Genomic DNA, 27574 nt, shown 5'->3' with positions numbered 1-27574 from the left:
GTTTTTTTTTTTTAAATACCTAAATTAGCTTGAATCTAGCTAGTTTGAATAACAATATCAGTGAAGCCACAGCAGCATAGGTTGTGCAAATCTACCTTGGAACCTGGATATGTACTCAAGATACTAGCCCTTGTTTTCACTATGTCATTTCTACTGTTGTTTGAACTAGTGCTGCCTCAGGTATATCTGCACGTGCTGCAGTCACACCTCAAATTGCAGTGGAGACACATACCCAGAGAAGAATGTCCATCAGTAAAGCTAGGAATTTTTGTGCTACTATCGGGCCAGTTCTTTATTTTGACATGTGCATTAGTAGACAGAATTTTTTGGAAGTCAAAGTTTAGACTTTGAGGATGTTTCAGGCTCTTAAAATATAGGTAGATGTAAATGTAGAATTTTAAAATGTAAGCTGCTAACTGAAAAAAGGAAGCTTTTGTTATTTTAGGTGATTTTACACTATCAAACTGTAAGTGAGCCTGCCACTATTAGACGATTGCTGAGTATCCTTCACAAGAGTACTGGCGAAGTCACAAAGAAGAAACCTAAGTAAGTATTTATGAAATTAACATTAACTACAATAAACATTTAGTATATTCAAATATGTAAAAATAAAACAAATTGAATCATAGTACAGAAAATATTTTGTTTCAAGATAGTTTTAATATACTTACATATTGTACTGTGTTTCATTTGTAGAGTTCAAAGCACTTTATAAAACAAGATGAGTATCTTAATCCTTGTTTTACAGATGCTATGGCACAGGAAGTGAATTGACTTGCCCAGTCTCACCCTGTGAGTCATTAGCAGAGCTGTGAATAGTACATGTTTTCCCAGATTACTATCTCAATGCCATGCTGTGACGGCACGTTGGGGGTTCCCCATCTCCTGCACCCCGAAATGGCACAAACAGACTGCACCAGCCAGTGGAATTGAGGGTGGTTTATTGCTCCTCCAGCACAGCGCAGCACAGATGTAATCTGGTTACAGGAACTGGGGCTAAGAGGCCTCAGTGCTCCCCCTTGAGATAGGGGAGTCCCAGCCCCCTCCCCAGCTCCTTATTCCCTGCCTTCCAGCCAGGAACTAACTAACCCTCTTCCAGCCCTGCCCCCCAGCCAGGGCAGCATCCACCTTCCTTTGTTCCTCTCCATGGGGGGTGTCTGGCCACTGGTTCAACAAGTTTGGCATTACCTCTGCCTAGTGAGGCTTTCCCTGCTGGGTCTTGCTCCAGACAGCAGGGGTCACCACATCCCAGCAAGTACCCCCACTACGTCACACATGCTCACTAGATTATGCTTTAGTTCCTGAAATAAGACAGAGTCTGTAGTATGATTTGGACACTGATTGGTTAAAATCATATGCTGATTGGCATATTGTTGCATGGCTGTGATGTCATTAAAATTGCTCACTCCCAGAGAATGCATGGCAGGATATCTCACTGAAAGAAATGGAAAGAAAATCCTGAAACCTAGATAGAAGATTGGTGTGTTTTGTGTCTAGAGAAGAGATGATGACCATGCCCCCTCAGAATTATTCATTATTCTTAATCGTCTCATACTAATTTTTATTTTTTCCTGTCACAAGCTAAGCAGAGTTGGGTTGACTTAGTAATTGGTGTGAAGACCACTAAGGGGAAAAAACAAGTATTTCCAGAAGAAAGTTATAGTTCATCTGTAGAAAGCATGATAGTTCATCTGTATAAAGCAGTATTAAATCAGTGCTCCAGTTTGATGGTACAAATTAAACCTCTAAAATCCAGGACTCTTTGGTCCAGCAACATCTGTAGTCCAACAGGACCACAAATATTGCTGGATCAGAGAGTCCTGGCTGGTCAGGTTCAGGGGCTGGGCTGGGAGTAGGGAGCACAGTCCTAGCATGGCTGGGGGCAGTGGGGCTAGCACTGGAGGAACTGGACTGACATTTGGGAGGGGAGCCTTGATCTCCCCATGTCCAGCAAACACCGTGATTCGAAACCACCTCTGTCCCAAATGTGTGGGACCATGGAAGGTTCTACCTTATTGTCATTCACATAAAACTTAACTGAGAGTCTACTGCTTGTGTTCATTAAAGATCCTTTGAGAACAAATGTAGTGTTGTTAGCTTTGGCATTTAACAGTGGCAGTGTCCCACTTGGTAATTACATTCTGCTTGCTTGAATTTAAAAATCCAATCTGTAGTTTAATTGGGCGTAATATTTTCCACTTTCTGCCCTAAACTTGTTGTGTAGGTTGAGGAGTAGTAGTGTGTACTGTGAAACAGTTGTCCCGTGTTATTCCATGTAATAATACTGTGTTCAGTTCTTCTATCCACAGTTCACAAAGGATGTTAATAAATTGATATCCCTAGCCTCTGTTTCTCTGGGAGTGGGTGACAAGGGAGGGATCACATGAGAATTACCTGTTCTGATCACTCCCTCTGGGGCATCTGTTATTGGCCACTGTCAACAGACATAATACTGGACTAGATGGACCTTTGGTCTGACCCAGTATGGCCGTTTTTATGGAAGGGCCTTGAGAATGATTGAAAAACATGCTTTTATAGTGACAGACTCAAGGTGCTCGATCTATTTTACTTAACAAAGAGAAGGTTGGGGTAACCATGATCACGGCCTGTAAGTACCTACTTGGAGGGACAGAAATTTGATTATAGAAGATTCTTCAGTTCAGAAGTCAAAGGTATAAGAAGGTTGAATGGCTAGAAATTGAAGCTAGACAAATCCAGACTAGAAATACTGCACAAATCTTTAACAGTAAGGGTAATTAACCATTGGAACAATTTTCTAAAATGGGTAGTGGATTCTTTGTCAGAATTTTTCAATGAAGATTGAATATTTTTCTAAAATGTTTTCAAACAAGGGATTAATACAGAGAAGTCTTATGATCTGTATTAAATATGAGGTCAATTATCATAGTCATCACTGCTGGTCTTACAGTGTATTAATTTATAATTTGCAGTGGATTAGCTTTTAAATCTACTGACAGATTGTTTTACTATATTATAGATATAGTCGTATTGATATAAAAATTGGGTGTTTTAATGTTTTATTTGCAGGGTCCTGACTAAAGGACAGAATGCTTTAATAGAACTACAGACACACAGGCCTGTTGCCCTTGAATTGTACAAAGATTTTAAAGAACTTGGAAGGTTTATGTTACGCTACAGCGGATCCACTATAGCTGCAGGTGTTGTCACAGAGGTATGATGCTTTTGTAATGGATTTTCTAGAATGTTTTCTAGCCTGTGATTTTTGGCCCTGTAGGACTTGAGTTCTAGTTCCAGTTCTGGGGCCCCCCACTACAAAAAGGATGCGGAAGCATTGGAGAGGGTCCAGCGGAGGGCAACCAGAATGATTAGGGGGCTGGAGCATATGACCTATGAGGAGAGGCTGAGGGACTTGGGTCTGTTTAGTCTGCAGAAGCGAAGAGTGAGGGGGGATTTGATAGCAGCCTTCAACTTCCTGAAGGGAGGTTCCAAAGAGGATGGAGAGAGGCTGTTCTCAGTAGTGACAGATGGCAGAACAAGGAGCAATGGTCTCAAGTTGTGGTGGGAGAGGTCCAGGTTGGATATTAGGAAAAACTATTTTACTAGAAGGGTAGTGAAGCATTGGAATGGGTTACCTAGGGAAGTAGTGGAGTCTCCATCCCTAGAGGTATTTAAGTCTCGGCTTGACAAAGCCCTGGCCGGGTTGATTTAGATGGGATTGGTCCTGCCTAGAGCGGGGGGCTGGACTTGACGACCTTCTGAGGTCTCTTCCAGTTCTATGATTCTATGATAAGGGGATGGTTGGATGAAATAACATGATCTTGGTAACTAATTGACCATTCATTATCAGTTGGAAATAGGTCAATGGAGGGATGATAGGAGTTGCTATAGGGAACTTTCTGGGTGTCTGGCTGGTGAGTCTTGCCCACATGCTCAGGGTTTAGCTGATTGCCATATTTGGGGTCGGGAAGGAATTTTCCTCCAGGGTAGATTGGCAGAGGCCCTGGAGGTTTTTCGCCTTCCTCTGTAGCATTGGGCACAGATCACAGCTGAAGGACTCTGCATGTTGGGTCCTTCAAAGTATTTGAATGCTTCAATATCTTTGATATAGGTGAGAGGATTATTCTAAGAGGGGTGGTTGAGATTCTGTGTCCTGCACTGTGCAGGAGGTCAGACTAGATGATCATAATGGTCCCTTCTGACCTTAAAGTCTATGAATCTATGAATGTTGATTATGGAGACGTGGCAGCTTCTCCATAATAAAAGTTGCAATCAGCTTCCAGGACAAAGCCTCTTTTAATAGCCCTATTACTATAAATCGGAAATTTAATTTGACCTGAAAATTGCTAGGCATGTACTATGAAAACAACATTTTTTCAAAAATTCTCACTTCTTTGTATCCCTCCAACTTAAAAATGGCTTTTTACCATCTCTTCCACATAGATAAACTTGCAGTTAAACAGCATTGTTAATTTTTATTGATAACTTTGGGCCCAGTCCTAGTCTCACTTATCTTAAATGTATTGTAAACCAAATCCTGCTTCCCACTAATAGCTATAGGCATTTTATGCTGTTAATTTCAGAAGGTGCAGGGACAGGCACTATGCAAATGTGTAAATTTTTCCCTGCCATTATCATGATTATGCTTTTGAAAATATAAAAGTTCTTCTAAACTGACAGATAAAGTCATCTTTTTTAAGCCTGTGATTTTTGGCCCTGTAGGACTTGAGTTCTAATTCCAGCTGTGTGTAATGTATTGTGAAAAGGTGGTGGTATCATCCCACTTTTATACAGAGGCTCATGGCTTGATAAGTTATCAGTAATGGAGACTGGATTAGAACTCTTATTCCTCTGTTTAAAACACATTTACCAGAGCTGGTGAGGCTTTGTGAACTATATTACAAAGGTGCCTTAACATATCTTCTTGAACTTCTGAAATCCATGATTCTCTGGTCTGGCAACATCCATAGTCCAGCAGGACCATGGATGTTGCTGGATCAGAGAGCCCTAGCGCCCGGGAGTGCAAACCCTGCCCCTGATGAGCCCTGGTCAGGCAGGGAAGAAATGGGCCATCCCTGGAGGAGCCTCAGCCAGGTGGTACAGCAGTGGGACAGGCAAGCCCTGTCCCTGGCAGGGATCCCTGGTCTGTCTAGGTAGAAGTGGGGCTGTGGAGGTGAGGGAGCTCTGTCCCCAGGGAACCCAGGCCAGGTGAGGGCAGCAGCAGGACCAGTGAGCCCAGTCTCTGGCAAAGATCTCCGGTCAGGCGCGGGAGAAATGGGGCCATGAAGATGGGGGAGCTAGCAGCGGGACTGGTGAGCTGCAAAAGTGGGGCAGCCCACAAGCCTCATCCCCAGGAAGAGCAGCAGCAGAACAGGCGAGCCCCGTCCCTGGCACGGGTCCTTGGTTGGGCATGGGAGAAACAGCCACAGAGACTAGGGAGCTCCAGCAGGTTGAAGTCCAAGTCCAAGCCCTGCAGGCTGGATCCCAGTGGCAGTGGGCCCAGAACAGGGCTAACTGCAGGGAGAGGCAGCGTCCTAGGAGGCCAGTGGCCGGGGACCTCTCCATATCTGGCAAATTCCCTCATTCAGGACAGGTCATGTTCTGAGGGTGCCAGACAAGGGAAGTCCAACCTCTCCATATCTGGACTTACACAGTTTACACAGGACTCTGAACTAGTTTACAAAGGACTCTGAACTAGGACCGTGATCTTATAATCAATTGTAATAATTTAACTTTGCTACTGTGAGGAGTCCCATTGGAACACCTCATAGTAGTAAAGTTATGCATGTGTTGAAATGCCTGTAAAATTGGAGCCTAAATAAACTTGTGGCTGGTTAATCTGTTCTTTGGAAATAACTTGGTAGGACTCTGTGTTAGAATGTATACAGCATGACTTTTGTGGTGCTCTCTGGTTTTTGCTGTAGTATTTTCATTTTCTTATGAAATGACAAAACCTACAGCTTTTTTCTTTTTCTTTTTAGATTAAAGAATGACAGTGGTGCTAAGACTTCAGTGACCCAACCAAAATGCAATCAGCCATTCACACCTCTTTCAGAATCCAGTTACTTCAGCTGAAGGAACTAAGTGCAATTAAATGAAAAAAAAAGGAAAAAAAGAAAATTTAAATTCTATTGGACATTTAGTGAACTTTTTATCTGTCTCTGCCTAATGCAAAACAAAATGCCAACTGACATGGAAATGCTAATGTTGCACATTCTCATTTCAAAAGCTCCCATATTTCTCTGTGTGAAATTTACCCCACACCTGCAGCTCACAGAGCTTTATGGAAACTTGATTGGAAAGATGCATTAGAAGATAAGATGGCGAATCATCAAGAAACAATCTTGCTACTTCCAACCATTGACTGTTTACATTTTTTCTTTGATTTGCTCATTGCTGCACATTAATCCAATAAAGTAACTTAATTGGTCTAATATATTTTAAGGTTTGAGATGAATGCATTTTCAGGGGAAAAATGTTTACTTCCGTTTCAGAGAAAGGTATGTTGTGTCATCTACAAGATTTTTTCCCCCATCCTAAAATTTATTTAAAAAAAGAAAATTTAACCGCATGTGTAGTGGAAGCTGTGCCAACAATGGCTAATTTTATTTTTGAAGTGTAAAAATATAATAAAGTAGCCTGGTCTGAGCATAATATGTCTTGCCTTCTTCAAACCATATTATTTAATTTAAACCCTTTCTAAATTCCATTAAACTGAGCATAATTTTGCACAACAAAATGTTTCTATGTAAAAGTTGTAAAGTAAAACTGGAAACTACATACTGATTATGTTGAAGGTATGTTTTCACTGCTGAGTTAGTCCGGACTATTACTAGTGTGTTGCCCTAACACCCTTCTCATCTAAAATCTACTGATCAGAAAAATCTACTGATGAGATTCTAGTAGTGCTTTCAACTTGAGCTTTCTGTCCTAGGATACAGTCTATAACATGAATGCTGATTTCACCTGTGCTGGTAACCTGTTCATTTTTCAGTAATGATGCATGTGGAACCACTCAAGTGCTGGTAATCCTTCAGTGCCTTCCCACAATTCCCTCCTTGTGCCCTGAAGAACAGACAAATTCTCCCATTGTTCATTGGGACTCAGAGTGACTCAGCTTGCTGCCTGGCAGAGAGCCATAGGATATGACTCTAGAAGTCCGAGCAAGTGCAAGACACAGTAACTTAGATAGGATTTTGTAGTATGACTACTCCTACCGAGGATAGTCTAATTTGGGTGCTTAGACATGAGTGTGATGACCTGGATTATCTCTGCAGTGAAGACATACCCTAAGATGTGAAGAACGCTGAAGATTGGGCTCATAATTCTATTCAAGAAGTTGCCCAAAAAATATTTCTGTAAGCACTTATATATGCTCATCTATTTCTACTTTTCCCATATTGTTGGAGGTTACTTAGGCTGCAATCAAATGCATAGACTACAGTTCTTCAAATATTTATGCATGAGCGTAACTTTACACATGTGAATTATCCATTGATTTTAGTGGGAATATGTACATTCCTCAAGTTAAACAGGTGCATAAATACTTGCAGGATTGAGGCCTCAAGATATGCTTCACTGTTTGTTTAACATGGGTAATTGACACCTGTTAGCCTAGCCTAGGTATGAATGTTGATGCTGTTCTTGCGTTGAACTGTGTCTGTCTTGAGAGCTTATTCCATGGTTCTTTGTGGTAAAATGCTAAGATTCGTGCACTGTCACTTGTATTACTTGTGGGAGTACTTTTCTGTCATCAAGAGGGAACTGTGAGAAAGATGCTATAGTGTTATTAACACTTGAGTGGTTTTGTCTGCATCCTCAGTGTGAAGTGTGCAGGTTTTGGCCCATGTTAAGTCAGAGCTGGGCTCTAACTAGAGAGATCATGTTGATCTCAAGTCGTGAATTTCTGGGCCTGTTACCCTCAAAACAGAACACTTGTTTTGTAAATTGTACTGTAATACCAGTACCTTTAATTAGGGTTTCCAGTAGATTTTTAACAATGCATATACTTAAATTTATACTTAAACCATTATGGCAGAAGTCTGACAAGATTCCAGAGGTTTAATACTCTTAAACAATAGCCGAGTCACTTCAATAGATGTACTTAAAACCAAGGTAACGCCGTTTATAGATATGAAATCACAGGTAAGCCGAAGTGCTGGAGTGGATGAAAAGTATCCTAAAATAAAAAAAATTCAGTCTATTTCCTGACTCTTGTGCATGAGGAACCAAGTACATCATAGTCTCTTTTCTCCTTAAAAATGCAAATTGACCCAAGTGTTAACAGCTGGTTAGTACAAGGGACAGAAATAAATGGTGGAAAAGATGAAGGAAAGAGAAGCTACAACTTTCAGATCTGTTTTTTTTATTATTTTAGAACTACAGATTCCACCACATTATTACTATTTCTCAAGCAGACAATGTCCTACAGTTCTGTATGTTTTGAGCTTTTTGAGCTGAGCCCCACTCCACCCCCACTTTGTACCATTTCAGTTACAATTTTTAGTTATATCCTCCCATCCCAGACACAAATGAATACCTGTCTCCCTTTGGACTTTCAGGGTGAGGGAGGGCATTTGTGACAATCTCTAGTAGTGGAACCAGCATTGGGTGCAGAGGTCAACATCTGCCACACATACCAATTTCTGCACATCAGCTGAGGGGCTTGCTGAGGTGAATCAGGAGGTGGAGGTGATGCTGCCTTTCTGAGCCCAACATGTGGGGCAGTGGGTTGCTGTTGCTCCTCTAGTGTTCCTTTACCCCAGTTTGAAAACCTCTGGTTTGGAAGATGATGGTAAAATGTTTCCAGTGGAGCTTGAGTCAAAATATCTGGAATCCTTAGGTGAATTTCTAGCCTAGCTAATGGGGCCAGGATTTTACCCCCATCTTTTTCTTGTGTTATTGAAGATGGACTTACAAAGCCCTAGCATAGTACTTAAAACAGGTGAATCATGGCTTTTTAAGGGCAACATGCAAGTGTTTTTGTGAGTTGTCTTATTCCCAGTTCTCAAACAAAAAACAGAAATTAGAAGACTTTCCCAGATCTCTTCAGCTCATAGCTTTAGGCTCTCGACATCACTCTCCTCATAGGGATGTCTAACAATACACTGTCTCAGGGATGGAGTTAAAGAAAAATTGTAGGGATTAGCAATACTTCTCACATTGATTACAACATTCTCTTTGCAAAATGTAAAGGCCTTGTACGATGGCTGCATAGGTTTCTCATTAGGAATTTTGTAAAACATACAGTATTTTGTGTGATGCGTTACAAAGATGAAAAAAATGTTCCTCCTAAAAGTAATTTTATTACATCTAATGTGCTCTTTTTCCTTGGGCCCCAAACACCATTTTAACCCTGGGTCAATGAAAAGTGGAGAACTCAGAAGTCGTGTATATGAAAGAACTTTAAGTCCTCTCGATCTTCTCCTCTCCCCACCCCCAAATCTCCATGAACACAGCTTTTACAATAAAATGCAAATGAGCAAGCAAACTAATCTATAAATAAATCTGTATGTATTTGCATTATACAAGTGAGGTGGTAGCCACACAAAAGCCTGACTAGTTGCTGTGCTGTTTGTGTACATGAAGTTTGTGGGGAGGTACGGTCCATCTTCCCAACCAGAGACCAAATTGTGGGGATTTCATTGCATATCCCTTGTAGCAATTGTATCATGTACATAGTCCCAACAATGAAGCTCCTGTGGTCTCTCTACTTTGCAACGGCCAGTAAGGCTTCAGGTTCGACGCCGAATGGGTACAGCAGAACTGCATGGCTACCCAGCTTCAACACAGATGAAGAGGGCATTGTTCTGGCTTTTGACACCAATCTGCATGCTGTGTATGTAGTTCCCTGACCCTATTATTGTTCATTGAATTTGAAATTGTGGTTGTTGAGGAATACATGTCAAATATAGAAATATGATGATATGTATAATGTGGTGACAGGAGTTTTACTGATTGCAGTAATCTGCACAGTTTATTATATTTTGAGAAAAATCTCCGCAGACAGCCATATTTGTATCTGCTTCTATTTCTCAGGGAAGTAAAACAAAGTTGCTTAACTAAACAGGAGAAACTTCCTAATGGGAAGGTGTTTTATACAGTAGAACAGTGTTTCTCAGTCAGTGGCATGCGTACCTTTAAGGGTACATGAGAGAAGTCTGGGGGATACCTCAACACAAGTGAAATTTGGCAAAAAAAGTCCAGGATTTTGTCTTACAAAGAGGATTGGGGAGGGGGTGACAGCACGTGCCTGTCAAATTGAACGTTCAGAGATGCGCAGCCGGACGTTAACAGCCACTCTGCGTACGCTCCCCAGCGCCTGGCGGGAAAAGCATGTGGCTGCAGTGGCGGCTCTGGTGAGACGCAGGCCAGTTCCAAGTTGGGAGGGATGGGAGGAAAAAAAAATAACTTCTACGGCCTCCTCTCTTAGTTTGTTTCCTCTCCAGCAGCCTCCCCAAGGTGCTCCAACGGGGAGGGCGACTGAACCTGGAGACGCGCATTACCCCCACCCCTGCCAGCTGCTCAGTACAACGTATCCCCATCGCCCCTTCCCCATGGCACTGCGGAGATGAGCTAAAAGGTGGTGAAGTGGCACAATAAGCTTTGCTTCTAAGGACCTCCCACATCAGTGGCGTGGGGGGGGGGCAGTTGCCCACGGAGACCACGCTGGGATGTGAGTGCACAGCCCTATGTGGCGAGCCTGGCACTGGTGGGACACTTGCTGTCTGCAGACAAGCCGCTGAGGCAGGGCCAGGTGGCAGGAGCAGGCACTTCAAAGGTAGGGTTACCGTATGTCCCGTGTGTGGCTCTGGGAGAGGAGAGGTGCATTGGGTTAGAGCGGGGAGCTGGAGGTGCCTGGCTCTGGAGGAAGGGGAGGGCATTGGGTTAGAGCGGGTGGACTGGGAGTGCCTGGCTCCGGGGGTACTTATAATTTTTTTTAAAGAGGTACTTTATAAAAAAAGGTTGAGAAACTGCTGTAGAATACTTATGCAAGTGAAGAAGTGAAAGTCCTATTTCCTTGTGATGTTTCAACTAAAAAAAAAATCTAGAAAATATACTGGAGGGGAGCAATTTGCTTTCCCCCCATTTTTTGTTCTGTACTGTTCTAATTTTGGCTCTACATCTTTTTCTTTTTTGTCCTGCCTTGAAAATAGTTGCTGATCCTGCCACCTTGGAACTGAACAGAATATTCTTGGACAGCTGTAGGTAAAACACTCTTTTTCCTGCTCATTTGTCCCTGCTGGCACACAAGGAGTTCTTCCCATTTGTTGGGTTGTCTGTCATTGGAGAGGGAGAAAAAGAAAGGGGTGGAGCTCAGGCCTGAAGTGTAACTAGGTACGAAACTGCAGTATAAACTGACAGCTAAAAGAAATCAGATGAAACCAGCTCTTCACAATGGCTGGCCCAAAGACACTCTTAGTGTTGGAGAACTTCATAAATGGTAAATTTCTTCCTTGTTCCTCCTATATTGACTCCTATGATCCATCCACTGGAGACGTGTATTGCAAAGTACCAGACAGTGGCAAAGAAGAGGTGAGTACTTTAGTTTCCCTAGCAGAAGATAAAGAAAAAATGAGAAGAGAAATAACAGTGCAGTTTATGGGGTGGAATGTGGAGAAAGCAGGAAGAGGATTGTTAAAGTGATTAATTGTTTACATTTAAATGACTAAGTTCTTAACATTACTATAAGGCCAGGGACAAATCCTTTTTGTCACACAGTTCGCTATTAAAAGCTATGCCCTGTCAATCAGTGTAGCTTCAGTTACTTCATTGGAGTCAGTCACATCAGCAGAGGATGGAGTCCTGTCTTGCAAAAGGAAGTCAAAGGCAATGGTCACATCAGCAGTTTGCAGATAATAACACTGGAGTCGGGGGAAAAGGGTCTGTTCATCTCCCCTCCATGAGCAGCCCTAGTGATACTATATCCAATGAATATCTTCTCCCTTATTATCTATTTTCTACTACTCATTCATATGACTTTGCACACTAGGGCTCTATCCATAAAATGTCAAAATCTCACAGCCTTTCTGAGGTCTGTGCTCTGCAGATGGATGTTGAGCATTTAGAACATTGCTATTGCAGATGAAAAAGTAACATTTTAGTACAGCTGCAGGAATGTGCCTCTATGTACAGTGCAGTAGTGTGCATCAATCGAGAGCTGAAATGCAATATTTCTTTTTGGCCCCGCAGGTCAGCTTTGTTGCATATTTTTTGCCACATGACATGTTCAAGTGTTAGGGCTACAAGACATTTGTAGTGAGAATTGCCATTTAGTTTATGGCAAAGTACTGCTTATAGGCAATGAAATTGAAGGTGTGTACAACGTAGTGTGGTGCGTTCAGGAAGAGGACAGATGAACAGAAAAGAGTTTTATATTACACAGCAAGCGCTTTCAAAACTTTGACTAATAAGTGCTCAATATTGTTTCATTTTCAGAATAAGTGGTCTTAAGTCCTGTTACTATAAATGAGTACCTCTTTCACATGTGTCAATCATATTGAGCTTGTTTTGCTTGTTCAGCAAGAACCTTTAGCACCATAATTGTGGTTGGGTAAATATTTGCAAGGTGCTGATGGTTAAAGTGTAACCACGCTGACTTTGATACACTGTGCTTAATGTAAAATCTAGACACTCCAAAAACTCTCTGTGCTTGAAGAATTGTTTCTTTCATGAATAAACACTATGTGGGTCCTATTTTGTTTACTCACACAAGTAGATACACAAATAATTATAACAGTAACAGATTTGTGAATGTGCCTGCATTTTAGGAGAGCTATTAAGCCATATACAAATGAAAATAAGGACCTACTATATTAGAAGCCAGTAATGGATCAGTGGTCATTTGAGGAGGCTATTCATGTTCATAAGTGTTTGCAGAATCAGGCTTACTTTCCCCACCAGACATGCTCTTGAACACAGATATTCAAAGGGCAAACATCAGACTTAACCCCACCAAGCAGGTTACTCCCCCCCCCCCCCCCATTCACACACACAAACACTGGTTCCCACAGACAACTCAGTCTGAGAAAACCCCTTTATCCTCAGGACCACATAGTCTTACAATTCTTGATAGACACCAATTTACCATGTGTAGTTTGGCTAACATAGCACTCAGATTTTTTTTAAATGGTGCTTACTCTCTGGTTTTTAGTCTGTTATTTCTATTTTCTTATATGGAGAAAGAGGGCAGGGGAAGTATATATTAGAATAAGTACAGGTTTGTAATTATGTTTTGATAACACACATTGTCTTTGTTGGCTCAATTGTTTTTTCCCCTTCTCTCTTTGATGCTTTCCTTTAGTCAACTTCAGTCTATTTTCTCTCTGATTCTTTGCACCTTTCCTCTGACCATATTTCTACCTATATATCTTCTTTTTTCTTCCTTCTCCTTTATATTTTCTCCATAGACTAATTTCCTTCTTTTCCATCCCTCCTCCTGGCTTCTAGGGATGTTGGCTATTCAATTACCTGTATCTGAGTAACCACATGAATTCTTATTGGCTAGTCAATTATTCTGTAGTCCCCAGGGACAGGTACAGCAGCCAGTGCAATTTAACCCTGTTCTTGAAGAACCCCCTGCTGCTCCACACTGCTGCTTCTGTATCCGAGGCAGCAGCACGGGATGCCAGGTGGGAGCTAGTCCATGAGGAAAGCCAGTTGAAAAACCAGCTCCCTGCACAGACTGGCTTCCTGCCACTCCATGTTGCTGTCTCTGATACAGAGGCAGTAGCCCCTGTCTGTGGGGGCCTGAGGTCCATGGTGAGCTCGGACACCGCCTCCCCCTCTCTCCACTCTGTGGACAGGGCTACTACCAGGGACCATCCTCTCTCCATGGCAAGTCCAGGCTCGCTGCGGAGAGTCTGCTCTGTGGGAGGCAGAGCAGCCTCTGTCCACAGGAAGCTCCGGCTCACTGCAGACAGAGGCTGTTTGTGGCAGCCTCACCTGCCCCTCACTCTCAGTGCTGCTGCCTCTAATAGAGACAGCAGTGTGGGGGCAGTGGAGTCAGGAGACCCCCCACAAAGCTGGTGCTTGGGGACAGCTGGCTTTTATGCTGGCTCCCCACAGCACTGGCTCCTGCTCCCCCCACCTTGCTGCCTCTGTTGCAAGATGAACCAATAAGCCTAGGCTTATCTGTGAATCATATAGTCGACTACACATTGACATCCCTACTGGCTTGCACATTTTTTTCCCTCAGGATATCTTGCCCTCTCAGCTTATGAAAATCCCTCTGTAGTGCTCACATTCCATCCCTACAAAATCACTGCAGTGTTAAGGCAGAGGGGAATCTGTGGCTGCTATATGGGACAAGTAGCTCTGATTCGGGGAGTTTCTTCCTCTGATGAGATACTTTATTGAGACATAGAAGATGGTAGGGAAGTGTCAGCAGAAAAAGCGAAGCAGCCACAGCAGCACAATGGCACCTAGTGGCAGAAGAATAGAAGAATAGGTCTTTTGAAAAAGGCATTTGAGGATGGTTCACTTTGGTCAAATGAATAGGGAGTCATGAACCTTGTGTGCTGTTACTGGCTTGGCCAGTGATCTGCTGTGTGATGCTGCTCAGGACACTTCACTTCTCTGTTCTCCTATTTCTCCCAGCCTTTGTCTAATCTATTTACGATGCCCTTATAATATATGAAAAGGGAAAGATATGTTCCCGGGGTCTTCAACTGGAGTGATGTATGCCGGATCCAGTCAGTAGCTATGTAGCCAATTAGTGAAAAAAACCAGTAGAATTCAGAGATAATTTCCTAACAAACTGTATTGCACCCATTCCAAGGCAATTCTATACTGGATCTTATGACAGATAGAGATACGTTTATCATAGGATTGAAAATTAATGGTTACCTTAAGAATACATGATCTGAATACATTCAGTATGGGCAGAGAGGACAATCCCAACCAGTGTGTGTAAACACACATCCACTCTTGGTGCTATACGAAGGGCTAATTTCTTAAAGTTGATGGAAACTGGGAAGAAAAATATAGACAGAAAAATGTGATATGAATATTGAGAGTGCTTTAAAAAGAGTTTATTAGATGGCCAAAAGTCATAATTCCACAATCAGGAAAGTAAGTCAATTTTAGTTCAGTGGCAAAGTGAAGTAATTAGATATAAAAGAAAAACCTGTAAGAAATGGATAATAGGGGAAATTGATATTGTTCAATATAAATTAGAAGCTATAAAGTGTAAAACTTAGATAAGGGAAGCTGAAGACATCAGGAAAAATTCCATGGCTAGCAGAGCAAAGGAAAATAGGGAAGTTTTACATATACTAGGGACAAAATAAATTCTAGAAAACTTATACACTCATTACTTTATGGAGATGATGAAATTGTTAATGATGTAGAAATATTTTTTGTATTTGGGGGGGGGGAAGCAAGATCTAATCTACATACTTTGTGAGGAGGAAGACATTTTTTATTCCATTAGTGTTTGTGTCTCACTGGGAATCTTTGGTCTGGTAACATTCAGACCATGGATGTTCCTGGACCAGAGAGCCCAAGGTCAGGGGGCCAGTGGTTGGTGGCACAGTCAGGAGCCCTGTGATGCAACCGGGAACCTTGTGGGGCTGGTGGTGGCTGGGCACCCTGACTAGGCCAGCAGCAGCAGTGCATGGTAGTAGGCTGGGAGACTGCTGGCAGGTGACCTCCCCTGGTCCAGAAAATTGCCTTGTTAGGAACCAGTCAGGTCCCAAGTGTGCCGGACCAGGGAGGTCCAACCTATAGTAACAAAACATCTTTGTGGACAAATGTTTTAAAATTAGTAGATTTGGATTACTTGCTCACAAAAGAGCTAAAAGAAATAGGTCTTTGGCCTGTTGATATCCATTTTTATATCTTGGAATACTGGATAAATTATTGAGGATTGCTCTAATATTCAGAGAGAGCAAGTAGGATAACCCAGTAACTGTAGGCCAGTTAACCTGATATAAATCCTAAACAAAATAATGGAAAAGCTGATATGGCAATCAGTTGCTACAGAATTGACTGATAGGTATATAATTGATGCCATTTTACATGGATTTATGGAAAATAGGTTCTGACAAAAATATGATTTAATTCTTTGAGATTACAGGTTTAGTTAGTTGATAATGGTAAGTGTGTAGATATAAGTGACTTTAAGGCGTTTAATATTGTATGACATTCTGTTTAAAAATTAGCACCATACAATATCAATAAGCACCCATTAAATAGACTACAAATTGACTAGATAGATAAAAAATCGTCATCAGTGTGGAATCTTTTAACTGGGGGTGTTTCTAAAAGAGTTCTACAAGGAATAGTAGCAGGCCTGAGGTAATTCAAAGTTTTCAGCAGTGATCTGGAAGTAAACATAAAATCATTGTTAAAATTTGTGTATGACAGAATAGCCAAGCCAGGACGGGGCAGTCACACAGAACTATCTGGGTTGCTTGGGAAGCTGGCCTTATTCCAGGGTTTCCCAGCCTATGGGTTGGGACCCAAATACGGGTCGCCATTACATTTCAAAAGGGTCGCCAAGTGTCTCCCCAGGTGGTTCTGCCCTCCCTTCTCCCCCCGTTTTTGAATTGCCTTGGGTCACCAAGTCTTCCTGAATTGTCAAAATGGGTCCCCATCTGGAAAAGGTTGGGAACCGCTGACTTATTCCAACAAATGTTGCAATACAGCCAAACGAAAGTTATTCCTCTAGAGATAAAGAATGACGACTTATGCAATGTGAGGCTATATCCAGGAGAGCTGCAACTCTGAAAAGAATCCCGGAGGCATAGAGAAGGAATAACTGAGTGTGAACTTCCAGAAAGGGAAATCCCAGTTAGACATACTGCCTGTAAATGTAAGGAAGGAATAGTCTTCTGCATAGACAAGATAACTCAAAGGATTTTTAATTTCTCATATGTCAATGGCTCTGTTGATTCTTTCCACAAAGAGTCTTTGAAGTTAATCATCTCTGCTTTATTCTTTCAGGTAGACACTGCTGTCACAGCTGCCAGAGATGCCTTTCCAGGCTGGTCCTCCAAAAGCCCTCAGGAAAGATCTCAGATAATGAACAAATTAGCAGACCTGATAGAGAGTGACCTGGAGGCATTTGCACACGCGGAATCAAAAGATCAAGGTAAAAGCAGGATTTGTTTCTCTTTGTCAGTCTGTCCCCAGATGAGGTTATAAAAAAGGGAGGGCCTTGTTAAATGAGTCAAAATGTCCAACCCCTATTCTTGACTCTAATGCGGGCTGTGTGATTGGGTCACTTAGAGCCAAATTTTTAAAGCTCCCACAAATATTGTGTGCCTAACAGTGCAATCCTTGGATTTCATTTATTGAGGTGCTGAATGTTTATTTCAATTAGATGTATAGATGCTTAGCACCTTCTGAAATATGAACTGTGTTTCTAAAGTTGGACACTCAAAACTAGAGATCAGTTTTGAAAATATGGGCCTCTAATTCCACCACATCTCTGCAAAATAAGGATGACAATACCTGCTACACAGAGGGGCTGAGGCTAAATTTAATCAAGACCATAAAGCACTTTGAGGTCCTCAGACAGAGCATGCTGCAGAAGAGTGAAACATAATCAGTCCTATGGAAGTATTATAAATGTATTTATTTGTATTGTGATCATGGGGTTCCCAGCCAAGGATCCTATTTTATGAGGCACAAGGCATGTAGCCTGTGGTGGTGTAAATATGCTTGTAAATATGGATATGCCTAACTCGACTATGCTTTATGTAAAATATTTATTGTAACATGTCATTTTAAAAGTTACAAGCTGCCAAATGTGTATATTATATTTGTGTGCATGCATCATTCCTGTGTTTTGAAGTCAGAAATACGTAGCATAAACCTGTTGACTGATTTAGACCTGCTAAGGGAAGGCCGCTAGTGGTACTTAAGGAACTTTAATTGCCTAGTATTTCTGAATAGTCTTGCTTCTCCTGTGAGCCTGGACTATGGTTGATCCTACAAAAACATTTGACCAGGCCACCTGATGCTGAAAACCATGTTTTGGACTCTGTTCTTCTCCACTCAAGTTGAGAAAAATGTGAATTGTACACAAAGGATTCCCATCTCGGGTAAAATATATACAAAGGCATGAAAACAAATAATAGGAGCTGTTGCCAGATACCAGGAGACTCCTAGTTACCAACTAAGTTGCCTGCTGAAAACATCTAAGATTGAACAGAGGGAAGGATTTGGGAACCTGCCTTGCTTGTGAGAAGAGGTGATTAGAACTACTGTTAGGGTAAGAAATTGCATGCAACAAGTTTCTTGGTGTATTAGGCTTAGCTTGTGTGGTTTTGTTTTATTTTGCTTATTCACTTACTTTTTTTATCCGCCATCAGTTGCTGCAACCACTGAAATCCTGCTTTTATACTTAATACAATTGATTTTTGTTTATTAATAAACCCAGTGTAAATAATTGTCCCTGGGGAGACAACAGCTGTGCATCTATCGCTTTCATTGATAGAGGGCAAACTACTTAGGAGCTCACTCTGTATAAACTTTTTGTATAGTGAGATGGATTTATCTGGAGGCTCGGTCATATTGGGGCTGTGCACCTGCAGGTGCTGTTCCAAGTCCCTTTGAGCCTTCCCAGAGCTGACCACATCTCAGTGTCTGTGTTACTTAGCTGGGGAAGCTGTGACCCCTACGTTGTACCATTGGTGAGGGAGACCTGTGGTTCTGGCCCAGCAGGACAGCATGGTGGGGCGCCCCGGAGAGCAATAAGGTGGGCTTCGTGGTATTTTCAGTACATCAAGTAGAGTCTCAAAGGGACCTCTGCGACTGAACTGTCACATGCACACACAGCACAACCATGTTCTCCACCCCTACGAGCTTATCTAAATGGCTGCTTATTACCATAATTTGTATTTATGTTCTTCATGATGAGTTCCTTTCCAGGCATCAAATTACTTTACCATTCATCATCACCAATGGAATTGTTCCCTAAGTAGCATGTACGAATCCCAGTTCAGGGTTCCAGCTTGATCTGAAAGGTTTTTGGGGCAGAGGCTTGTCTGTGCATAGTGACATTATGTAAATGCTTTCCCCCACAGTACAGTACATGGTAAAGACACAGCGGTGTGCTTGTTACTTTTCTTGTTCAGGAAAAACAGTTACATTTGCTAGAACAGTGGACATCCCACGGGCAGCATACAACTTCCGGTTCTTCGCATCTTCCATCCTTCACCATACCACAGAATGCACTCAGATGGACCACATGGGCTGTATGCATTACACCACGAGAACACCAGTGGGAATTGGTGAGTATTCTCAAAGGGCAAATGCTGAAAAGCTTAGCAGACTGTCTACCAAGAAAGGGAAAAGAATAAGAAAAAGGGGGACCTTAAGCACCGCTGTGTATTATTATTTTTTTTAACTTCAAGCAGCATTCACAAGGACAAAGGGAAAGAATTATTATAAAGTCAGTGTTTACTGCCTATAGATCCATACTAAGCTTGGATGCTCCACTGTGAACTCTAGCACTTTAGTACTGCAAAGTCAATGAGCAATTGCAACATTTACCCTAAAACACACCCTTTTCCTACAGTAGGGCTGGTCCCATCCTTAAAATCCTCTCTGTAATTTTATTTATTATAGCTATGTAGGTAGGTACCATTGGTGTATCTATATACACATACTGTCCGGGTAAGTGGGATTTTCAAAAGCATTCAAAATAGACTTAATTCTGCTCTCGTTGATGCCAGTAGTCAAACCTCACATTAACTTCAGTGGGAGCAGAGCTATGTCAATGGTGAGCACTTTTAAATGTGTGCATATGTATATATAGTACATGGTTTTTGGGAAACTAGCCACAAGATGGCACTGCCCCTTCAGAGAGAGGCTGAATATGTGTGGTGTTTTGGAGCTATGTGAATAATGGTGCAAATATTTGTATATCTGTTTGACTATATAATACATTTGTTTAATAAACTTGACCTGTTTCATTCTCTTCATATGAGCAATTGAAAATCTAAGGCTCACAGCAATTACATTTTAAATTCATTACATATGCTTGTGTTGAAACTCTGTTCACTCTCATTCAGTCTAACATAAGAACAGGCAAGAACACAGGTCCATCTAACCCAGGATCATGTCTTCCAGCAGTGGCCAATGCCAGGTGCCCCAGAGGGAATGAAGAGAGCAGGCAATCATCAAGTGATTGATATGCTATCAACTGTTCTCAGCTTCTGACAAACAGAGGCTGGGGACACCATCTCTGCCCGTCCTGGCTAATAGCCATTGATGGACCTATCTTGCAACAAGGAATACCACATGACCAATCACAATTTGAATTTTGAATATTTGCGATAAATATACAGAGTAAAAAAATACATGAAGTTAGTAATTGAATACATCTTAATAGCTGAGCAACTGGAGGAAATCCATCTGTTCTTTATTATTCTGGACTAAATTCATCAGGTAAATTATTCATTGTGCATGATGCACTCAGCTCTAATATTTGACAAGCCTGAAATGGCAATCGATTTGTATAAACAAAAAAAGTCGAATGGGACTAGTAATTTCAAATTTTCTCTTATCATTGAATTGTGAATCCTCAGTGTCTGGACCTGTCTATAGAGCATGACAAAGCTCCCACTGCAAATATATCTCTGATACACTGGCAGAAACACACAGAAAAATCATTTCTCCAGCTGAGGTGGTCAAATAAATTTGCGCTGGAAACTTTTGGCATAGTTTACATGGGTTATTCAAATCTTCTGTTTCAATACATTTGGCCTCTTAATTTTGTCTTTTTTTTTCCCTTTGTAGCTGGTTTAATAAGTCCTTGGAATTTGCCACTTTACTTGCTAACCTGGAAAATAGCCCCAGCCATTGCCTCTGGAAACACCGTCATCGCCAAGCCCAGTGAGATGACATCTGTCACGGCTTGGATGATGTGCAAACTTCTGGGGAAAGCAGGTAAATTAAAAAAGCCCTCTGCACAGGGACCCTGCTGTTTGTTGCAGAAGTTGGATGGTGTCTAGTCAATGAAGCAAGCAATTGCAGGAGGAGAAAGGATGGTTGCAGGGCTAGGGCAGTTGAATTCTTCACTGGAGAACTGGATTCTATTCTGCCTCTCGCCCACACCGTCCCTCCCTCTGCTATCTTCTCCTCATCCCCATCTGTTCACCTCACCTCTGCGTTCCATTTAGGCTTTCTCCTTCCACAGTGCTTTGGTGCCAGCAGAGGGAACATGGGGAGCATAGGAAAGAGTTTGTTAGTTCTCACTTCCTGTGCCTGGTGCCACATTGGTCCCCAGCAGCTGGGAGCAGCAATTCTAGGGAAAGTCTTGCTCTGCCCCTGCATTCCCAGATTGAAGTATGCTAGGTACAGATGAAAATTTCAGCAAATAGAGCTGCCAAACTTTAAGGCTGTGTCTTTACTTAAAAAAAACAACAACCTGGCTACTTCTAGTAAAATAACAAGGTAAAATCCTAGTGAAGACAAGACACTTAATGGTCCCCACACAAGTTAGCAAGTCAAATTAACTCTTAGGTCATCCATTCAATGTGAAAGCTACAAATGCTCTTGTCTTGACTAGGATTTTAGTTCATGTTTACCAGCTAAATTTAAGAAAAAACTCTCTCTCTTGGTGGAGATTCACAGATAACAAGTCTCCACTGACAATGTTGTGTCCCCATGGGTGCAGTCTTTCATCTGACCAGCATAAGGTACATTTCTGACATCAAAGGGACCTCCCTGGCAAATTTGAAGTCCTTGTCACCAAGTGTGTAGGCACTAGCACAGGGGTGGGGAACCTGTGGTGTGGGTTTTTGTTATTTTTTCTCACTTTTTTTATGCATTACTGACTGATTTTTCTGTGGGTCAGTGGCCCCTAACCTCAGAAATGTTCCCCACCTTTGCACTAGAACGTCCTGAGAAAATGGTTGCAGGAATATCTTTAACTTGGGCAAAACAAGTTTGTTGTTAAATTTAATTCTGAGAAATGGTTGAACTGTTGAACTGTTTTTTGCTGAATTAAAAAAACCCCTATCAGCCTAAAGGAGACCAATATGGAAAAATTTGAGACCTAATGGTTAAAGTTTGGCCTCAGTTACATGCAACTGAAAACTGGGCTTTCTAATGGAAGGTGTCAGGTAATCTTACCCTTTGGCAGGGTTACCAGCTCCACACATAATAATACAAGAACAGATATTGAAACCAAATAGTCATTGTTTCATCTAGTTATTTTTACAGTTTGGCTCAACCACTCTTAAAGCCAAGGGCATCCTTGTTAATGTAGCACTATTAGTTGTTTCCTGGCTTCTAAGAGGAGTGCAACATTCACCTAACTTTCCTGAAGTGAAGGCCATGTGTTTTGTGTGATTGTTCCCACAAGGAATCCCACCGGGGGTGGTGAACATTGTCTTTGGAACTGGCCCCAAAGCTGGAGAGGCTATTGTCTCCCATCCTGATGTGCCACTGATTTCCTTCACTGGAAGCACGCTTACGGCCCAGCACATCAGAGAGAGGAGTGCCCCATACTGCAAAAAGCTCTCTCTGGAACTGGGAGGCAAGAACCCTGCAATCATCTTTGAGGATGCTGATCTGGATCAATGCATTCCTACCACAGTGAGATCCAGCTTTGCAAATCAGGTAAAGGGAGATGTTCCTTTCTTAACCCTGTTACATATTAAGTGTGTAAACAGCAAATGTGTATGCGTGAGTGCACTTTTGGGCTTGTCTGGCTCTTAAATAGTCAAAGGTAAATAAAGACTTCATAGAATTAGCAGAATAGAAGTAGAAGTTTATGAAACTGATGTTTTCATGATCTTAGCACCAGAAAAATAATGATATTAAATAATTTAATCCTCTAAGCTGTGATGTCCAAGTGGCTATTGCTATAGGAAGTTTATCCACACTTAACTTGCCAAATAGCCACATGTGACTAAGTGGCTAACGTGTTGGACACAATGGCTGTATAGTGTCTTTCATTCAAATATATCAACACACTTTACAGTCCTCTCTAGGGGTACATCTACACTACACACTTATTTCAAAATAAGCTATTCCGGAATAGTTATTCCGAAATAGTTTATTTCGAAATAGCATGTCTGCACTGCAGGGAAGCCTCAAAATTAGTCTGAGGCAGGCTTCCCCAATGTAGACTAATGTGCTATCTCGATTTAGAGCCCCAGGAGCTACTGGGGAGGAATAACTTAGAATGGTCATGGGGTGGGGCTATTTCAAAATAGCAGCAAGGGGGCATCTACACATGCCTTATTTCAAAATAACTGTTTCAGAATAGGCATTATTCCTCATAAAATGAGGTTTACGAATTTCAGAATAAGCTGTCCGTTATTTCAAAATTATTTTGAAATAACGGAATGACTGTGTAGACACTCTCATTGTTATCTTGGAATAACAGTGAGCTTGTAGACGCATCCTAGGAAACAAAGTTACATATCCCCCTAGAAAGTAGATAAGTTATTTATCTAGATGGAAACAACTGAGAGGTCAGGTCCCAGAATCAAATGAGTCATTAAAAGAGATTGGAATAAAACTCAGGAATTCCAGTCCTCTGTTCAAACCACTAGATGCTCCCATTCTTTGTCAACATCTTCAGCAATGCCAGCAAGCCTATGAAAAAAAGTTGGGGGGGGGGGAGAGAAACTTTTCTGGGATGTCAAGGGAGTGCCATTCAAATATTGAAAGTAATATTTCTGTGAGAAGTGATGCGGAGGTTAAATAACCAAGACTGAATAATAAAATGAACAGTCAAGACGTCTTATTTAGTGACCACTTGATTTTATTATTGTCCCTTTGTCCTTTTTCTCCTCTTCTCCCCTCTAGTCTGTTTAGAGCAATTTTGAGTCTCCTTTAAATTTAGTCTGTGCTCTTTCTGAGGTAGAGACTGTTTTTATGTGTTTTTTTGTGAGGGGCCTACCACATTTCTGGGCACTTGGAAATAATTGCAACAATTGACAGCATCTTTGTTTCTCTCCTCCTGTTTAATAGGGTGAAATCTGTCTCTGCACCAGCAGGATCTTTGTTCAAAGGGGAATTTATAATGAATTTTTGAAGACGTTTGTAGAAGAAGCCAGGAAGTGGAAGGCTGGAAGCCCCTCAGATCCCACAGCCTGTATGGGGGCACTGATAAGTAAAGAGCATTTAGAAAAGGTAACTGCAAAGAAAATCCTGCCTGAACTAGTCACATTGTAGAGATCCAGAAAAGATTACTTGCTCATGATTAGGATGACGACCATGTAATATTGTGTTAGAACTTTGCCAATCACCTCTAATTTCCTCATAAATGGTCATGAAAAAGTGTCTGATGTGTCATGTGTGTGCTGTGTACGGGCTATGTTCACATTATCACCCCAGGAAAAGTAAAGTTTGTGGACAAAAAATTTTAAGCTAAGTGATCAAGCTGTTGTTGTGAAAGTATTCAAAAGAATCTAACAGTTCTAAATCCAGCAATCGGGCAACCTTTTCATTGACTTACATCTTGGAACATAGTAATGACTGATTTGCATCATTAATAAAAAAATATGTACTATAGTATATCTGCTTTATAATGCAACTAGGGAGGAATGCAAAACCACAGTTTATCTGGGATATTGGGTGGCTTTGGGGGACTTCATAATGGTATATAGAGGGAAACTTTTGTCCACAAGTTTCAGGAGTTCTGCTTAGGTCTTCAGTGGCTAACAATAGTTACCATCTGGTGGCTATTGGTTGGTTGATGTAAAATGAATACAAATGTGTTTTCTGGAGCTCCATTTCCAGAACTGGTGTCCATTTCCTCAAACTCATTTGTGCAAATGGTATAAGCTAGTAATAGGCTGACAGTTCTGCACAGAAGAGAAGGTTCAAATAGACATTCTGATCTCTTCCTCTGGGTCCTAGTACTGAGTCCTCCAGGTCAGTGATGAGACATATAGGTAGATGACCCTAACTCTATTTCTACCTGTCTTTCATGTCGTCACCAAACAGGCACAAAAGTTGAGTCCCAGGGGGAGTCTTGGCTTCTTACACACCAAGCATTTAAAAGAAAGGAGGTGAAAAAAACCTCAGTGATTTATCTGTGAAATTCCTAGAGTGGGAGAATGCAGTCTGTGGTTTCAAAGTGTGACAAAGCTCCTATGAAAACTCGGTGGGTCCTGCACTTCCTGGCAGATTTTGCTTTCCTCAGAGGCTCACAACAGCCCACAGTTTTAGGCATCACACCCATGGCTTTAATTTGCTGTTTGTTGAGCTCTTTTCATCATTGGCTGGCATATAATAAAACAGAGAATAAACTCCACAGTCCTTTTTTCCCTGAGTGGAAATGGGGAGGTGGATGTAGGGGGGAAACCCGGGTCCACCCTCTACTTCGGGTTCCAGCCCAGGGCCCTGTGAGGATCCCTGACACCTGCTATAAGACAGCTCCAAGACCCCTGGTCTACATCCCCACACCTTGCTCAGCACCTTCCTACTCTCCGGTTCATCCTCCTAGTGTTCAGTTGTTATCTCTTTCCTCCTAGCCTAGTGGTGCCATCCTCTCAGCTACATGAGTGACTCGACTGCAGACAAAGCTTCTTTTATAGCCAGTCTGAACTGGTTTTCTTAATTACCCCCAGGTGTCATAATTGGCCGAGGCTGGCCTGACTCTGCAGGCCTGATCAATTAGCCTCGGGTGTTCCACTAGCCCTGATTGCCTCTGCTGGTTCTAAACCAGCCCCTCCCTGTTACTCTGTGAACAGAGATCTCCTCAGTCTGAGGTTTATAGATCTCTCTTCCACTACTTTTTCATAGCCTTCTGTTCTGACCCTGTCACAAAAGCTGTAGATAGAACAAGATCCATAGCATGACCTGTATGCTCAAGATAGCCTATGATGGTGACAACTACTTAAATTGTGTGTTTTTTGTTGTGCTCATCACTGCCTGAGTGCTGTGACATCGTCTAGTGAGCTTTCCTGTATGGCATGGAAATATAATTGCCCTCATGACACAAGGGGAAAGTGAGGCAGGTAGTGGTGTGGTGTGTTGCCCATGGTCATAGAGAAGTCTGTGATGTATAAGGGATTAAAAACCACATCCTCTGGGCTGTAATAATGTGACTATCCTTTTACCCCTTCAAAAAGTATTTAAGGAACAAATTAATGTTTTGGCTAGCAAGTTAATGAGAGAAAGGGAATAGTTGACTTATAGAGAAAAATGCCCTGACTTCTTTTTACATATACTTGGCTGCAAACCTAGGGAATGAGACCCTGTCATTGGCAGGAGAAAAATGTCCCCGTAGGTCACTGGGAAATGCTCCGAGATTCCCTGTTGCTCTATATTGAAAATTTGAAATTGACAACATTTTCAGTTTCTCTCACTGGTGTTTTGCTCTCCCCCACACAGGTAAAGAATTATATCAAGACCGCTCGAGCTGAAGGGGCTAGAATTCTCTGTGGAGAAGGAGTGGATTCTATGGATCTTCCAACTGGAAATCAGAATGGCTATTTCATGCTGCCTACAGTCATTGCAGAAGTCAAGGATGAATCCAGCTGTATGCAAGAAGAGATCTTTGGTCCTGTGACGTGCGTGGCACTGTTTGATACAGAAGAGGAAGTGATTAAAAGAGCCAATGGTGTCAAGTATGGCCTGGCAGCCACAGTATGGTCAAGCAATGTGGGGCGTGTTCATCGTGTTGCTAAGAGACTGCAAGCTGGATTGGTGTGGACCAACTGCTGGCTAATTAGGGATCTGAACTTGCCATTTGGTGGGATGAAAGCCTCAGGGATAGGCAGGGAGGGAGCAAAGGAGTCTTACGAGTTTTTCACAGAGGTCAAAACCATTACAATAAAACACTGAAATTTACCTGAAATATTTAAAATTAAATATTTCAAGGCAAAATAATTGTCCAACATTTGTGCTCACAAATGTCTCTGGGGTATACCAAGAGATCATGACTTGCTGCTTATAATTATTTTTTATAGAAATGCATTAGTTAAGTACCAATTACAGTTAAAGATGTTCTGCCTCACAACTAGCAGCAGAGAGAGTAACCCACTGTGTCAGACAGCAAGACTAATTTGGATTCTGTATCATGCCCAAGCAACAAACCTGATAACTAGGGTTCAAGGAGATGAAGGAGTTAGTCCATTAAAAGTATTACCTCACACATCTTGACACACATATCTTGGGACCTACATGACTATAACCACACTGTGAACAAATATCTGAAAAAAGGCAAATTAGAGACAGAGTGATAAATAATGAAGTGTGTGGTCAACAAATCATTTTGATAAAGACACAAGCAAGTTATGATATAATAGGAATGCACATATGTACTCTCTAAATGGGTAACTGCAATTAATAATGTGTTTTGCACTTCAATTGCATTATCACACTAATACTAATAAAATTCCACACTAAAATTCCCAAGGCAGTTCTGCTCATCTATTCAATTGTGTTAAACTATAGAGCCAGGATATTTCTCTAAGGCACAAATAAAGCAAACATATTTTTATCATAACTCTTTTTAAAAATATATAGCTGTATTGCCATCCTACTGAAATGGTTATTTTGATGTTATAACCTTTTATCATCTAAATTGCGCCTATGCTGTTTTTTTCACATTCCTAAAAGAAATGTCTGGCCACACATAGTCACAGATTTACCTGCTGATGAATTCTGGAAATGA

General features: G+C 41.6%; 2 protein-coding genes across 3 annotated transcripts in view; both read left to right on the top strand.

The window, feature by feature from the left end:
• HBS1L (HBS1 like translational GTPase) overlaps positions 1-6633 on the top strand; it is a 113012-nt gene extending 106379 nt beyond the window's left edge. For both annotated transcript variants that reach the window (XM_075924223.2, XM_075924222.2), the window contains exons 16-18: positions 446-546; positions 3049-3193; positions 5961-6633. In XM_075924223.2, the coding sequence (XP_075780338.2) occupies positions 446-546; positions 3049-3193; positions 5961-5972 (258 nt within the window). In that variant the 3' untranslated portion in view covers positions 5973-6633. The remainder of the gene's footprint in view (positions 1-445; positions 547-3048; positions 3194-5960) is intronic.
• A 4649-nt stretch (positions 6634-11282) lies between these two features.
• ALDH8A1 (aldehyde dehydrogenase 8 family member A1) lies at positions 11283-27311 on the top strand. Its single transcript, XM_006136271.5, has 7 exons — positions 11283-11514; positions 16927-17074; positions 19065-19220; positions 20731-20880; positions 22301-22557; positions 23920-24081; positions 26290-27311. The coding sequence occupies exons 1-7, from the start codon at positions 11377-11379 to the stop codon at positions 26740-26742; spliced, it is 1464 nt and encodes a 487-aa protein (XP_006136333.2). The 5' UTR covers positions 11283-11376; the 3' UTR covers positions 26743-27311.
• The last annotated feature ends 263 nt before the right edge of the window (positions 27312-27574 follow it).

Source organism: Pelodiscus sinensis, chromosome 3 (assembly GCF_052426305.1).
Source record: "Pelodiscus sinensis isolate ZL-2025 chromosome 3, ASM5242630v1, whole genome shotgun sequence".
Classification (NCBI taxonomy): domain Eukaryota; kingdom Metazoa; phylum Chordata; order Testudines; family Trionychidae; genus Pelodiscus; species Pelodiscus sinensis.
Note: the sequence above shows the minus strand (reverse complement) of the source record. Positions and strands in the feature narration are given on the sequence as shown.